The sequence below is a fragment of the Neopsephotus bourkii genome, unplaced genomic scaffold (genome assembly GCF_033783945.1).
Source record: "Neopsephotus bourkii isolate Nb327-2 ecotype Australia unplaced genomic scaffold, CSIRO-AGI_Nbou_v1 NB_659, whole genome shotgun sequence".
NCBI lineage: Eukaryota > Metazoa > Chordata > Aves > Psittaciformes > Psittacidae > Neopsephotus > Neopsephotus bourkii.
This window is the reverse complement of record NW_026901158.1, coordinates 9,744,382-9,758,823: the sequence shown is the minus strand read 5'-3', so window position 1 is coordinate 9,758,823 and position 14,442 is coordinate 9,744,382. Positions and strand designations below refer to the sequence as shown.

The 14,442-nt window shown below is 48.6% G+C and overlaps 1 protein-coding gene across 4 annotated transcripts in view; it reads left to right on the top strand.

Moving 5' to 3' along the window:
* LOC133212013 (discoidin domain-containing receptor 2-like) overlaps nt 1–13,873 on the top strand; it is a 60,062-nt gene extending 46,189 nt beyond the window's left edge. For 3 of the 4 annotated variants that reach the window (XM_061353000.1, XM_061353001.1, XM_061352999.1), the window contains exons 9-17: nt 524–616; nt 1,100–1,257; nt 1,499–1,694; nt 2,807–3,051; nt 6,040–6,161; nt 6,524–6,721; nt 9,585–9,819; nt 11,527–11,676; nt 12,862–13,873. In XM_061353000.1, coding sequence (XP_061208984.1) covers nt 524–616; nt 1,100–1,257; nt 1,499–1,694; nt 2,807–3,051; nt 6,040–6,161; nt 6,524–6,721; nt 9,585–9,819; nt 11,527–11,676; nt 12,862–13,002 — 1,538 coding nt within the window. In that variant the 3' untranslated portion in view covers nt 13,003–13,873. Of the gene's footprint in view, nt 1–523; nt 617–1,099; nt 1,258–1,498; nt 1,695–2,806; nt 3,052–6,039; nt 6,162–6,523; nt 6,722–9,584; nt 9,820–11,526; nt 11,677–12,489; nt 12,528–12,861 lie in introns of all 4 variants that reach the window. The other variant, XM_061353003.1, reaches the window with a different exon arrangement.
* Nucleotides 13,874–14,442: the final 569 nt, after the last annotated feature.

The following is a 14,442-nucleotide window of genomic DNA, read 5'->3' as shown; positions in this document are numbered from 1 at the left end:
GAAGAGCTTCTGCCTAAGAGCTCATCTCAGTCTCCCCTCGGGCAGGTTCAAGCCATTCCCCTTGGCCTGTCCCTACAGGCCCTTGTCCCAAGCCCCTCTCCAGGTTTCCTGCAGCCCCTTTAGGCACTGGAGCTGCTCTAAGGTCTCCCCTTCAGGAGCCTTCTCTTCTCCAGGCTGCCCCAGCCCAGCTCTCTCAGCCTGGCTCCAGAGCAGAGCTGCTCCAGCCCTCACAGCATCTCCATGGCCTCCTCTGGACTTGCTCGAGCTAGAATGGGAAGAAAAGCTCTTGCTTCAGTCCCTGTGCCTGGCCAAGCTCAGGGCAGCATCCTGCAGACGCTGCGGTCAGGGCAAACTCAGTGCTGCAGGCATGCAGCTCCCTCAGTGCTGAGGGAGCAGGTATCTGCTGCATGGGTCTCAGTCCTGTCCAGCTGTGGAAGGCAGGGGTGATGGTTGGGATTGCATTGACCACTGGCAGGAGCAGGGAGGTTGGTGGTTGAACTGACACCTTCCTTCCCTTCCACAGACATGGAGAGTGTCAATCCAAGCTTCGTTACCGTCGCCACAAGCACAACAGATCTGCTGGAAGCTGAGTACAATGTTACCGAGGGGACCTGGGGTAAGGGCTTCTGTCACTTGCCATGGCAGGGGATCATGTGTTGGGGGTGTCATAGCAGCAGTCTAGTTAATGTGGTGTCTCCCCCCATTTCTGGAGCTCTGGGTATGGTTATTGCCCTTGTGCACAGGGCTGCATCTTACAGCCCTCTGAGCCTCGGCTATGTCTTCTTCCCTCAGCTGGTTGGGGCTGCCTCAGAACAAGTGGGCCGAAGGCACAGTGCAGCCAGTGAAACTCAGACAACTGTCTGCTCTAATATGGATCTATATGCAGGAATCTGTTCCCAAAAGCAGTCTGACTGCAGAGGTCCTCTCCACAGCTCCTAGCTGTGAGCCTCCAAAACATGAACACAGCTGATGTTAATGCTCAGGGAGCTGCCTAAGATCCTTCCTGTACCAGTGTGTAGGAGGGGACATGTAGCAAGATAGCCAGAACAGACTGTGTTTTGTTAACTCCAGATTCTTCTTCATATCTCTATGATTCCAGAAACCACATCTTCTGTGACCAGCACCTGGATAGGAGAGAAAGCAGATGACTCCAGCACCTCCATCCTCGTGGGCTGCCTTGTGGCTATTATTCTCCTGCTCCTAATGATTATAATCATCATTCTTTGGAAGCAATATGTTCAAAAAAGGTTGGAAAAGGTAATACAATGGAGCTATTTTTCAGGCACAAGTTCAGTACTAAACATTAACCCTGATGAGTTCAGAATTAAGTGGAAAGTACAGGATTTCCCCAGCTCCATAGTGCAGCTAAAACTCTGTTCTCACAGCAGGGAGGAAGCCAGCCCCCATCCAAGATGTTACTGGAAGTTGCTGTGATTGCAGCCAACACATTACCTAACGACTGAGCATCACTTGAGCTGTTCTCCTGTCTCTTTTGCAGGCCCCACGTCGAATCCTGGAGGAGGACGCCACAGTTCGCCTCTCCTTCTACAGCTACACCATTGCCAACAACCAGACCCAGATTCACCAGTCAAATCCCACCTATGAACGTGCTTTCCCACTGGATTTGGAATATCACCAGCCAGCTACACTGCTCCAAAAGCTTCCAGAGCTCTCCCAGAGCGCAGAGGATTCGGGTAATGTAATCGTCAGTCTCCAGAAGTTACGTGTTTCTTCTTCTATTATTTCTCTCAGTCCCTAAAGATGTTGTGGTGTCTAGGTAACCTGCTCTTGACTCCTGTGCAATGTAATAGTAACCCAGGGACTGAAGACAATATTCTGGAGCTCTGCAACTTCGTAGCCTGTACCTTTGGCCCACTAGAGGGTGTTGGCTTCTTGTTCTCTTTGAAGACTCTATGAATACAACAGCCAGGTCATCTTTTAGGGGCTGGTTTTGGCAATGGTACCTTGTTTGTCCCATCAGCCCTTTGGCAGTGGAGTCACTGCCTGCAGCACTCCTGGGCTGTCCAGACTGGCTGGGGAAGACCTTTAGCACCTCTTCCTGCAGCAAGGGCTCTTTGACATTCCCCTGGGAAAAGCAGAGGGAAATGCAGCAGAGTTCTTAGTGGTGCCCTGGCTTGCAGCCCCTGGGGAGCTTTTGGATGCAAGCAGAATGGAGCGTTTCTAGCAGTGTTTTGTAATCTGAGTGAATGGAAGGGCAGTGCTGCATTCCTCAAGCACTGACAAGTTGCTAAGATCCAATCCAGTATTATAGTACACCGGGAGACTGATTGGGTTGAGTCAGGATGTGAATTTGAATCAAAACAAATGTCTGTGTAATACTGGTCCTATAGGGAGTTAATTATAAAGAGCTATCTCATGATATTTATGTGAATAAGCTCTAAGAGGTAGTGTAGCCTGCTAAAAGTACATGAAAAATGGAAACCTTGATCTGTTTTTGTTGCAGAAGGGAATCCAGAGCAAGTTTGACATTGCAGACAACAGGTAAAGGGAACAGACCTTATTTAGGATGAATCAGAAGCAGGAATTCACTTCAGACTCATGCATTCATGCCTCAATGCCTGGGCAGGAACTTTAGCTCCCATGACTGGGTAGAGCAGGCAGCTGTTAACATGAGTTCACTGGCACTCGCAGGTATTGTGGTGTCACCCTGGTACAAGGCAGTAGGCACACAGCTTGGCTGGATTCCCAGAGCTCTGCAGGATCAAGAGGAGCAGAAGCCAGGCCAGGCTGGGTTTCAAGAGAGTGTGTATGTGTCTGACTCCACCTGTCTTTGGTTTCCCCTCAGTGTGCAGTGGGGACTACGCTGAGCCTGACCTGACCAAGTCCACTCCTCACCAAGGCTTTCAGAACAGTGTTCCTCACTATGCCGAGACGGATATTGTCCATCTGCAGGGTGTAACTGGCAACAACATGTACGCGGTGCCTGCCCTCACCGTGGACTCCCTTACCAAGAAGGACATCTCCGTGGGTGAATTCCCACGGCAGCAGCTGCGGCTCAAGGAGAAGCTGGGAGAAGGGCAGTTTGGAGAGGTACAGCACTTCCACTGCTCCAGAAAGGAGATGCCTGCAGAGCAGAGTCTCTGCACTGCTTCATACCTGGGGGCTGTGCTGCATACCAGTGTTTTGTGCAATATGTCTTTGCTGGTGGGGAAAGCTGATGTCCCTCAGGATAGGTTTCAGAGCCTCCCATTCTGCACCTGGGAGGCTGCTGCTTGGTACCACATGAATCTTCTCAACTGGTGAACTTTGCTGTCTTTATCCCTATTATACCTTATTATATCCTTTATACCTTACAGAAAAGGCCTGGCAGTGGGAATTCAGACTGTTCCATGGTCTTCTGTGGGCATCGCAAGCATGTGATGGTTGTCACCCACCTCTAGACATGTCAGTTTGAAAGCTCTAGCAATGGCTCCAGCCAGGAGCTGTAGAAACAGCTTTTCCATTAACAGATGGAGGTTCTGGTGGAATTCTGCACACTGACCCAAGACAGACATTTCCCAAGCACTGTGATGCCCTCATGTATCCTGTAGCATTGGTCAAGCCCCAGTTTGTGTCAGAAGCCTCAGGCAGCATGATACATGTCTCTGTCATCTGCTAAGCTTTCTCTTTACCCCTAGAGCTCCTTCCAAGCTCTTAATGCTGTCACCTTGCCTTTTATCCCTGCTTTCCCACCACACTAGCCTAGTTCCATACTGAGCAGGTCTTCCCCTCTTCTGTTCCCTTTTCCACTGTCTCTCTTTCCTTCCCAGCTTTTGCTCACTTACAGCCCTAAATTCTACCTGTCTACTACATTTTGACCAAGCACAGCCCATTACTGTCTGCTTCCTCCTCTGTGATGTGAGGAACTATAAAGATAAGCACAACAGTGCACGTTCCCTACCCCAGCCCCTTCCCTGTCCCACTCCTTTCTGGATCACTCCATGTGTTGGGAAGGTGCTGACATGCTCAGCCTCTTGATCTGGCTGTCAGTGTCCCTTCTGCTGTTGCCTGGATCCTGCCCTGCCTTGGGCTGTGCTCCAGAAGTGAAGCAGAAGCTTGTCTCATTTAAATCTTTGTTTTGCTTCTGGTTTCTCCTGCCCTCCCATTCCTGTCCTTCTAGTAACTGTCAGGATTCAGAGCCTGTTCTTTTCCTCACACCACAGGCTCCTTCCCACCCTTTGGCAAATGTGCTGCATCGCATTCTCCCATCTCTCCTTCTCACCTCCTTAATCTTTCCCAAACTGGTCATCATAATATGCTCTGCTCCACTCCTGGCTTAAGTGTGTGGTCCTACTTCTAGAAGCATGGCTCACTGCTTTTTTCACCTCTCCATGAGAGCTTCCTTCCCCTTCAGGTTTTTTAGTTCCTTGCTCCTGACCATCCACTCCCTGACTCAGTGACCCATCACCTGCACTTGTCACACATGTGCTTCGTGCTGTGGCTGTTCTTACTCCTGCTCTTGTGCCTGTACTTTCACCACAGCAGATTTTATTTGCTGTACAACTACAGCAGCACCTTTGTACTTCTGTTTCTGTTCTGTGCATTGTCCCGTTTTCTGTGCTGTCTCCCTCTGCTCACCATGCTTGTCACAAGCCCTTGCTGCTTTCTTCCTCCCAAATTCATTAAGCTCCCATTATATTCCCTTCACTGCTGCAGGTCTTACACTGACACATCTGGTCTGCTCCTCTCCTCCAGCATCTGTTGCCCAGTTCTCCATTTGAATATGCATTCTGATTACTTCTTAACCAGTGTCTTGTCAGCCCTTCTAATACAGCCCTGGCAGTAATTTTATGTTTTTATTCATTTATTTATCTGAAGATGGGGGGCTTGGGGGGGTGTGTGGAACTAGATGATATTTAGGGTCCCTTCCAAAACAAACCATTCTATGAAACATGGGATTCTGGGTACTCAGAGTGTTCATCTCTGGGTATGTTCCCAGGTGAGGTGTTCACATTGCATACACGTGCTCACACTTTTTTCCCTTTTCTTTTTCCTCCTCGAATTGGAGGACTTGGGGATAGCTGTCTGTACTTCTTGGATGCTCCTTAGTTAAGTTTAAGCAGTGACTCAAGCCATGTCTCAGGGCAGTTCTGGACTTGGATGGCTGGTGTGATGTGCTGTACATGCTAAAAGTGCTCCAGCCATGCTGTTTGGATGCACATGAAGAGCAAAGCAGACTCCTGCAGGCCTTCCTGAGCATCTCCAGTACTTTCTGGTTGAACTGGAGTGCCTCAGTACTCTACTGCAACAATCTGCACACCTGAAGTCAGTTCAGAGTGTTGGGGACACATCAGGCTGAAGTCCATGTGTGTTCCTACGTAATGGGCTGTAGAGTGGAAGTACACATTCTCTCCAGGATCTAGGGCCAACTTATGGGCTATTTCTGATCAAGGACAGTGTCACCTTCGTTAGATCATTCATTTGGTCATTCTGCCAGTGGTGACCAAACTGGTGACCTCAGTGTGACATTGGCACTGGTGAGGCTGCACCTCGAATCCTGTGTTCAGTTCTGGGCCCCTCACTGTAAGAGAGACATTGAGGTGCTGGAGTGGGGCCAGAGAAGGGCACTGGAGCTGGTGCAGGGCCTGGAGCACAAGTGTGATGGGGAAGGGCTGAGGGACCTGGGGGGTTCAGTATGGAGAAGGCTCAAGGGGGGACCTGATGGCTGCCTCCAACTGCCTGACAGGAGGATGGAGCCAGGAGGGGCTGGGCTCTGCTCCCAAGGAACAAGGGATGGGACAAGAGGAACCGGCCTCAAGCTGCACCAGGGCAGGGTTAGATGGAGCTGAGGAACAATTCCTGCCCCAGAGGGTGCTCAGGCATTGGAACAGGCTGCCCAGGGCAGGGCTGCAGGCACCGTCCCTGCAAGTGTTCACACAGCATGGAGACGAGGCCTCAGTGCCATGGGTTAGGGGTGGCCTTGGCAGTGCTGGGAATGGGTGGACTTAATGATCTTGGAGGTCAACCTGGTTGATTCTGTGTGTGTTTTCCTCTGGTTTTCTGCCTGTGCACACTCTCACAGCTCCCTCTGCCCCTCAGGTGCACCTCTGTGAAGCCGATGGCCTGCTGGAATTCTTGGGAGTCTCCTCTACAGAATTCACTCACCAGCCGGTTCTTGTGGCAGTGAAAATGCTGAGATCAGATGTCAACAAAACAGCCAGGTGAGTGCATCCACAGTGCCAGCCATCTGGGAAGGAAAGCAAATAGTCCCCGAGCACCAGTGTCACATAGGTTAACCCTGGTGACAGCTGTAGGGGAGTGTCATGTGTCTCTGGTGTGTGTTCATGTCAGGAGCAGGACAAGCAGGGAGCAGGGGATAGGAATAGATGTGATGTCAAACTGAAATGCTGTATTAATCCTGTTTGCTGTGGAAGGGTTCAGTGTTGACCACAAGCACAGAACCAGCTTTCACACTTGCTGTGGGCAGAAGTGTAAATGCCTGAGATGTGCTTACACACCACTTCTGCTTTCCTTAGACAAAGGAATAGTTTAGGATTCAAACCTGTGTTTTCTGTTTTACAAGAAATGATTTCCTGAAGGAGATCAAGATCATGTCACGGCTCAAGAACCCAAATATCATCCGGCTCCTGGGGGTGTGTGTGCGTGATGACCCCCTGTGCATGATAACAGAGTACATGGAAAATGGAGACCTCAATCAGTTCCTGTCACAGAGGGAGATCTACAGCAAATTTGCCATTTCAAACAACATTCCCTGTGTCAGGTAAGAGGAACGGCCCATCTTTGGGAGAAAACAACAACACAGAGCTACCACTTTCATTTGCTGTGCCTTCCAAGCAATGACTTGCCTCCAGCCCAGCCATTGCCATGGCACACACTGTCCTGACACGAGTCCTGCTTTGTTTGGGATGTTGTTCTTGAGGTGTCTGGAGATCTGTGTTCCATGAGATGTTCCTGACTGGGCTGTTCACAGTGACTGTCTTGGATGTATTGTTTGCTGATGTGATACCTGTTCATGTCGGTGGGCTTGTGTTACAACAAGAAAATCGGGAAAATTCCTCTGTTTGTCTGTTTTCTGGATGTCTCAAAAATACTGCATGAGAGGAGCTGAGTGTAGAGCTTTGCTAAGGAAAGATCTCATCAGCCAGCAGGAGGAGAATATTTGGCAAACCATTTTGTGCAAGTGGTGACACTTGTTTTCCTCCTATGTGGAAGGATTAGATCTAACATAAAAGCATCCTAATATTGCAGAAATCCTTTCCTCAGAGGAGAGTTGTATGAAGAAAGAAACCTTGATCAGAAGCTGGTGCATAGCTTAGCCTTTGGCACGGACCTCCCCAAAGATTAATTACAGTTGAAGGACTAGTCAGTTAGGCAGAGCCAGTCCTGTTAGACTGGACCAGGAGGTAGCTGGGTCTTCCCAAGTCGAGACAACACCAGCATTTCTGCCAGTAGCTGGCAGTGATCAGTCCTGTTGTGGAGTGTTAAACTGGCATCTTGCAGTCATGACACACCAGGAACTGTAGTTTGGGAAAGGATTTGCATATGAGTAGAAAACTTCTCCAGCTTTCTCCAGTTGTCTTGTCCTTTGTGCATCTGGTACAGCTTTTACCTTTAGACTTGCAGGTTTTTTCCTGACCAAAGTCTCAGGTTGTCTTTTCTTCTGTATCTGCTCCTCACCTCTCACCTGACTTCAGCACTGTCACTCACATTATTCTTGCTTGGTTTCCATCTGGCTCTTCTTCTAGTTTTTCTTTCAATCCAGCAGATCTTTCAGCCTCTCGTTCCTTGCAACCAGGTAGAGTTTCACATTAAAGGAAGCCAGTATGACCAGCTCAGATATCTGTGTAGGACTTGTTTCCTGAGGGTAAAATGAATCCTCCTGCCATAGAGGGCAGCTTGGCTCTGCCGATGCTGGTGGGTGTTTCATGTGGCAAGGTGAACCATTCCATGTGTGTCTCGGGCCCAATATTTGATACACTGGATGTGATGAACAGCCCTTTCATGGAATCCCAGCCTGGTTTGTATTGGAAGGGACCTTAAAGCTCATTCAGTTCCAACCCCCTGCCACAGGCAGGGACACCTTCCACTAGAGCAGCTTGCTCCAAGCCCCATCCGTCCTGGCCTTGAACACTTAATACTTGAACACTTTCCTGCAGAGAGGTGATGCATTTCAAAGTCCTTATGGCTGTTTGGTATTTGAAATGCATCTCCTCACTGTCTCTCTGGCTGTCTAACAAGTCATGAGGATGACTCTGCCAAGAAGCATCTCCTATCTTGCTCCTCTGTATGCAGCACTGCAGACATGGAGCCCTGCAGAGCTTGCTGAGCAAAGGGACAGGGAGCCAAAAAGTAGTTGCTGGTGGGACCCTGCCAGGGTGCAGGTGGGACAGGAGAGACTGGGCTGCTTCAAAGGGCAGAGCAACAGCCTGAGGCAGGAGACAACTGCAGCAGAGCAGGGGAAGGGATAACAGGATCTTGGAGGCTGTGCCTGCTCCGATGTGGAAAGCCAGCAATGAGGTTAACAAGGTACAAGTGGGTGGCAGAATTCCTTCTCTTGGACACATCAGGTCCGCCCAGCTCAGGGAAAGCATGGACCTGCCTGTGGGACTGGGCTGGGTTTCACCTAGCTGAGTGTGGTGGTCACTGTGCTGAAAGGCTGGGAGGGGAGCGGTGCCCAGAGCCTCTGCAGGGGTGAGGGGCTAGCTGAATATCACTGTACTGATAGCTATTGATGAGGATAGATTGATTGGCTCTGTTATCATTAGATGCTGTAGTGATAGCTTAGCTATTGATGAGGATAGGTAGGTTGAATCTGTAATCATTAGATGCATTCCATCACTGTAATTCAGATAACATGTTACTGCTTCTCTCCCTGCCACCAGAGCATGAGGAGGAGGAGACAGACTTTCTTTTTCTGACTTTTATCAGAGAAATACCAACTGTGAACACTTTATTAGGTTTGTTGTGAGAAATGCTTGGTTGTGGGGAGCATTTGGGCAACCCACAGTGGGAAACATCAGAGAACAACAGTGTGTGAGGAATGCTGGAAGGCAGATGGTCCAAACCCTGTCTGTGTACCATGCAGCTTTATTGGTATTACCTTCATTTTGCTAATGAGGGAATTAAAATGATATTAGATGGAAAATGTGTCGGTTTATATTTTCAGTAATATTAAACATACTAAAAAATAAGGTCTCTTTAATGTTGTGACATACTTACATTAATGTAAGCATGCCACAGTGGCAGTGTGTGAAATTCTAGGCCAAGCAGGTTTTAAGATAGGGGATTCTGAGATTGTACAGCTTAATTTTCCATGTCTCTCTGCAGAAGGTTGGTGCTTTGCATGAACTCTTTGAAATGCTTGAATTGAACACTTGATATTAAAAACTCTGAAGGATGTCAAATTCCAAGGGCCCTGAATTTCAAGGACAGCTTGTCTGTTCCTGCTTTGGCAGCTCAAGAGCTTGGCTTAGCCTGGCAGGCGAGGGATTTAGTGCCTGAAACTAGACAGTTGAGTTTCACTGACACAGCAAAAACTAAACCAACAGGTCACTGTAACACAGCAAATGCAAGAAGCTGTTGAGTGTGGGCAACAATACCGACTGTTCTTTGTTTTACTGCAGCTACTCCAACCTGCTGTACATGGCCACCCAGATCGCCTCTGGAATGAAGTATTTGGCATCCCTGAATTTTGTGCACAGAGACCTGGCAACTCGCAACTGCCTGGTGGGGAACAACTACACCATCAAGATTGCAGACTTTGGCATGAGCAGGAATCTCTACAGTGGGGATTACTACCGGATCCAGGGAAGAGCTGTACTGCCCATCCGTTGGATGGCCTGGGAAAGCATCCTCCTGGTAGGGACTGCACAAAACCATTCTTCCTTCCTCTGATTTCCACCATTGAAACAGCAACACGTGTATGTCTGAAGGTCCTTATAGCATCAAAATGTGTGCTACAAATGGTCCTAGGTGAGAAGTCCATTGGGTTGCTTTGGATGTAACTCATGCTGGGAAAGGAGTGTGCCCTTGCAAATACAGCACAGATCATACTGTGAGTGGTAAGGGACCTTTAAAGGTCAGCTAGTCCAAATCCCTGCATCTTCAATTAGATCAGATTGCTAAAACCCCCATCCAATGTGACCTTGAATGTTGCCAGGGATGGGGCGTCTGGCATCTCTCTGGGCAACCTGTGCCAATGCTTCACCATTTGCAAGCCCACACTGCTGGGTCATGTCCAGCTTTTCATCCACCAGCACCCGCAAGTCTCTCTCAATTCCTTCATCCCCAGCCTGGATTAATACCACGGGTTGCCCCAAGCCAGCTGTAGGACCTTGACCTTCAATCTTGTTGCAGTTCACACCGGTCCATTTCTTGAGCTTGCTCAGGTCCTTCTGGATGGCATCAGCTCTCGTCTGGGGCCTAATTTCTGTTCTGTGCCTGGCATTCAGATTTCCTGCTGCAATTATAAGGAAGTTGCCTTTCTGTGCTTATTTCCCCAGCTGGGAAGCTGAAAGGGGCATGGACAAAACTTCATGAGTTTCAAAGTGCCAAGTCAGGTGTTGAGGTTGGGGTTTTGTTTCCTGCTCAAGGGTCTTGCTGTCTTCCCCTCAGGAAAACATCCAACAGCCCAAACACATCCAGTGTGGATGCAGGTCCTTAATATTGAGCCCAGTATTTCTTTCTCACACCAGTTGGTGAGATCACCTGGTTCTGTTTTCTTACCACACACTCCGAGTACCCGGAACAACTGCAATTACCTGGTCTATAAAGGCTGATAGGCCCAAGCTTTTCTAAATTCACCCTGTTTTTCTGGTTGTAGCTGCATCTAAACCATAAGTCACTCATAGTCCCTGTGTGAGCACCTTCCAAACACTGACACACTGCTAGGGTTGCCAGATAAACCTGGGCAATCTGCATCTTGGATGTTTCCTGCCCAAACAGCCCCCAGGTGGATTCTGTTATTTTTTGAGCTCTCTTTAGCTTCTTTTCTTTAGCCCAAACACAGCCAGTTGGGCACCTTTTCCCAAGGCAGAAAACAGGGACCCGAGCAGACTGTCACTGACTTCTTATGTGCAGAGACTGAAATTGTCTTGGCCTTTCTGTAAGAGTCTGGAGTCTGCTTTGGCTCTGCTTTCACCCTGAGCCTTTGCTTCCTGCTCAAAGCTTCCCTGGGCTGCCCTGCTGTGTTCTGGGTGGAGGAAGGCCACAGTCCGTTCTCCTCCTGCTGCAGATGCTTTCTCAGGAGGAAAAGTTGTCTGTGGCTTTCTGAGACTTGCTTCCTGATGCAAGGGGTTTGCCCCAGTGACAACTGCACCTTCTCAGAGCTGTCCTGTGGGTTCCACAGACATGCTGCTGCTGGCCCACACTGCAGCCATGTCATACCTCAGTGCCTTTGTGCACTGCTGGGAGCAGGTCACCTGCTCTGCTGTCTCTTCTTCAGAGCATCTTCCCAGGTATGAATTCCACATCCTCGTGTCTAGCTGCAGAGGATGTAGATTGGAATGGGTTCTGCTGAATGTGCTCTGTGAGCAACCTGGGCTGACAACATTCTTTCATTCACAGGGCAAGTTCACCACAGCCAGTGATGTCTGGGCCTTTGGGGTCACCCTCTGGGAGATGTTCATACTGTGTAAGGAGCAACCTTACAGCCTCCTCTCGGATGAGCAAGTCATTGAGAACACAGGGGAGTTCTTCCGGAGCCAGGGCAGGCAGGTAAGACAGCAAACATGACCTCTCCTTCCTTCACTTGACCTGGTCACATCCTGGTGGACCTCCCAGAGCCTTTCTGCTGGCCTTACATCATCTGCAGGACTCTGCATTACTCACCTTCTCAGTGTGTCCCACCTCTCTTCCTCTTTGCTCATTGCACCAGCTTTCCTGTCCTGGAATCCCACTGGAAGAATCTTTTGGCCCTCTCCAGTGTTTCTTCCTTATCATAAGCCACTTCTATCTCAGTCTGTTCTGTCCTTGGCTTTTCTGGCCTCTGCTACACAATCCTTGTGCTTTTTTTTTGTTTCACATCTCTCTCCTGCTAGCATTATCTGTGAAAGACCAGGAAGCACTTACTGAGGTGGGGAAGGAAGAGTTGTTAGTTCCCAGGGATTAGATACTCTTTGGAATGTCTCCACATATGCCAAGAAGCCTTTGGCCATCTCTGCCTGAAGGGCTTGTCTGTATCATTCTGTCCTCTCCGGCCAGCTCCCAGGGAGGACAGTGTGCTCCACTGCCTTCAATAGACACCAGCGATGATGCAGGACAGCCCTGCAGTACTGAGCATCACTGCACCCAAAAACATGGAGTGCAGGTTGTAAGCAGTTTGCTATTCTCCCCAAATTCACCTTTAGCACCAGTCAAGTTAAAGGATTAAGGGGAATAAAATAATGGGAGGTTTTATTCACTGTCTCCTGAATGCTAATGATTTAGTGAAGAGCCTAAAAGATGTGTATTGGAATGAGAGGGGAAACAGTTCTGCCAGGCTGTGCTTTAGATGAGCTCTAAAAGGTGTTTTTTCTCTCTGCTAACAAGCTGTCACGATGCTTAGAAAGCCTCATGGGGTGTCTACGGTGAGTGGAAGTATTTGGATATTACTGTGGTAAATTTGGGTTTGGTTTGTATGTTGCTGTCACTTGGAAGACAAATCTCTCTGAAGCATTCGTGTTTCCTGGGGCACAAAGCACTGTTTTGTGACCATCTCATCAAATCTGTTGGCAAAGTGTCTGCAGTGCCATTTGAGATGGCATCAAAGCTCCATCCAGACTCCACTGCCAGATTCATGCTTAATGGATTTCAAGCGTTGCATGATGGCTGTGTCTTGTGAACCTGGAGTGAAACTGTCCTCTTGGTGTTCAATTCTCATATGAAAACCCACTGAAACAGCTGTACCTTTCTTCCTTGCAGATCTATCTCTCCCAGACTCCTCTGTGCCCTAACCCTGTGTTTGACCTGATGTTGAAATGTTGGAGCAGGGATATAAAAGATCGTCCCACTTTTGACATGATTCACCACTTCCTGCTAGAACAAATGGAATCAAACATTTGACTCCAGGAAAAAGAGACAAACTGTTGAGAACAGAAGTGACTTTGGTGCCTCTCTGCCTGTACCTCACAGAAGATGGTCAGGCCACCTTGCTCTCCTCCCTTGACTGAACCGTATTTAAGTTGAGACGTCCATGGCAGCTGCTCATTCTATTGGCCATGGTCTGACACACAAGACCAGAGGATCTCATTTGGTTGAAAAATCATCTCCTCTTCTGAATCATTTCCTGGGAATACTGTGAGAGGGGTTTTCTTGGATACCCACACACCTTTGGGCAACATAGATGAGTAAAACCTTGAGGGACTTGGAGCTTTCTCCTGGGTGGAACAGAAGCTGCCAGTCGGTGAGAGCACTGCCACTCACAAACAGTTGTACTTCTACAAGTAAAGACTTCAGTCTTCTAAAACTATTCCATTAAATCAAATGGAAGTCTTGTGCACATTAGCAAGTGTTTCTGTATGCTCTTGCTACAGACAATATGTATAGTGAGAGACTAGAAACGTTTAGAGCTAGGAAATGCTTTTATGGACTTGAGAACTGACGGAGCATTTAGCAACCCTTTGGAAGTAACGCTGCCAGGGTGTACAGAGGATGCTGATCCCAGAGTCCAAGCTGATGTTCTTTTTTCCTGTGGTTGTTAAGCACTGCTTTTGTTCTATATGTGCGTTTTCCCCACACTGGATTTTGTTTGTTTTCTAGATAAATAACTTTGAAAATGAATGTTAAAGGTTGTAGGAAGATCATGGTGGTGGAAGATCTTCTTCTGACCTACAGATTAAGGCTAGGCTAGGGAGTTTGTATTGAAACGTAGCTGATACTGTACTACTGTCACTATGTAGATTCATTAGCCTAATGAACTTGTAGCCACAATGGACTGATGTGCAATTAATCCTGTATAAGTACCCATTAATATGAGATCTCTAAGTCAATGCTGTTACCTGTGCAGAGGGAACTGGGATCTGGTGAAACCGAACGGCTGAGCGCAGAACCTGCCGTGTCCCTTGTCACAGCTCCTGTGAGAGGAGGAGCAGAGTACGGGTGGTCCCTCAGCACACACGTGTGCACATGCCCTGACACGTATGTTGAGTGTTCGTGGTTCCTCTTCAGGGCTGTGGCAGGGTTCCTGCTGTTGGCCAGGCAGATGCACTTGGGCTGTGGTCAGATCTGGCATTGTGGATGGGACTGACACATCCCCTTAGTTTGGGTGTCTGTTCTGCTCTGGGTGCTCCCTGCACAGCATGAGACCATTGAACTTGGGGTTGGTTTTTGTTTGTCCTGTCACAAACAGCTCATTCTCTGGAGGGTTTTAGAGGGCTCTGAAATCCGTTTGGAGTGAGGGAGGGAATTCAGCTCTGCAATAAATCCATTGAGGATTTACCCAGTGCCTGGGGAATACTCTGCTATTCCCTTTCTAATCCTTTAGCAAGATACTTAGGACCAAAC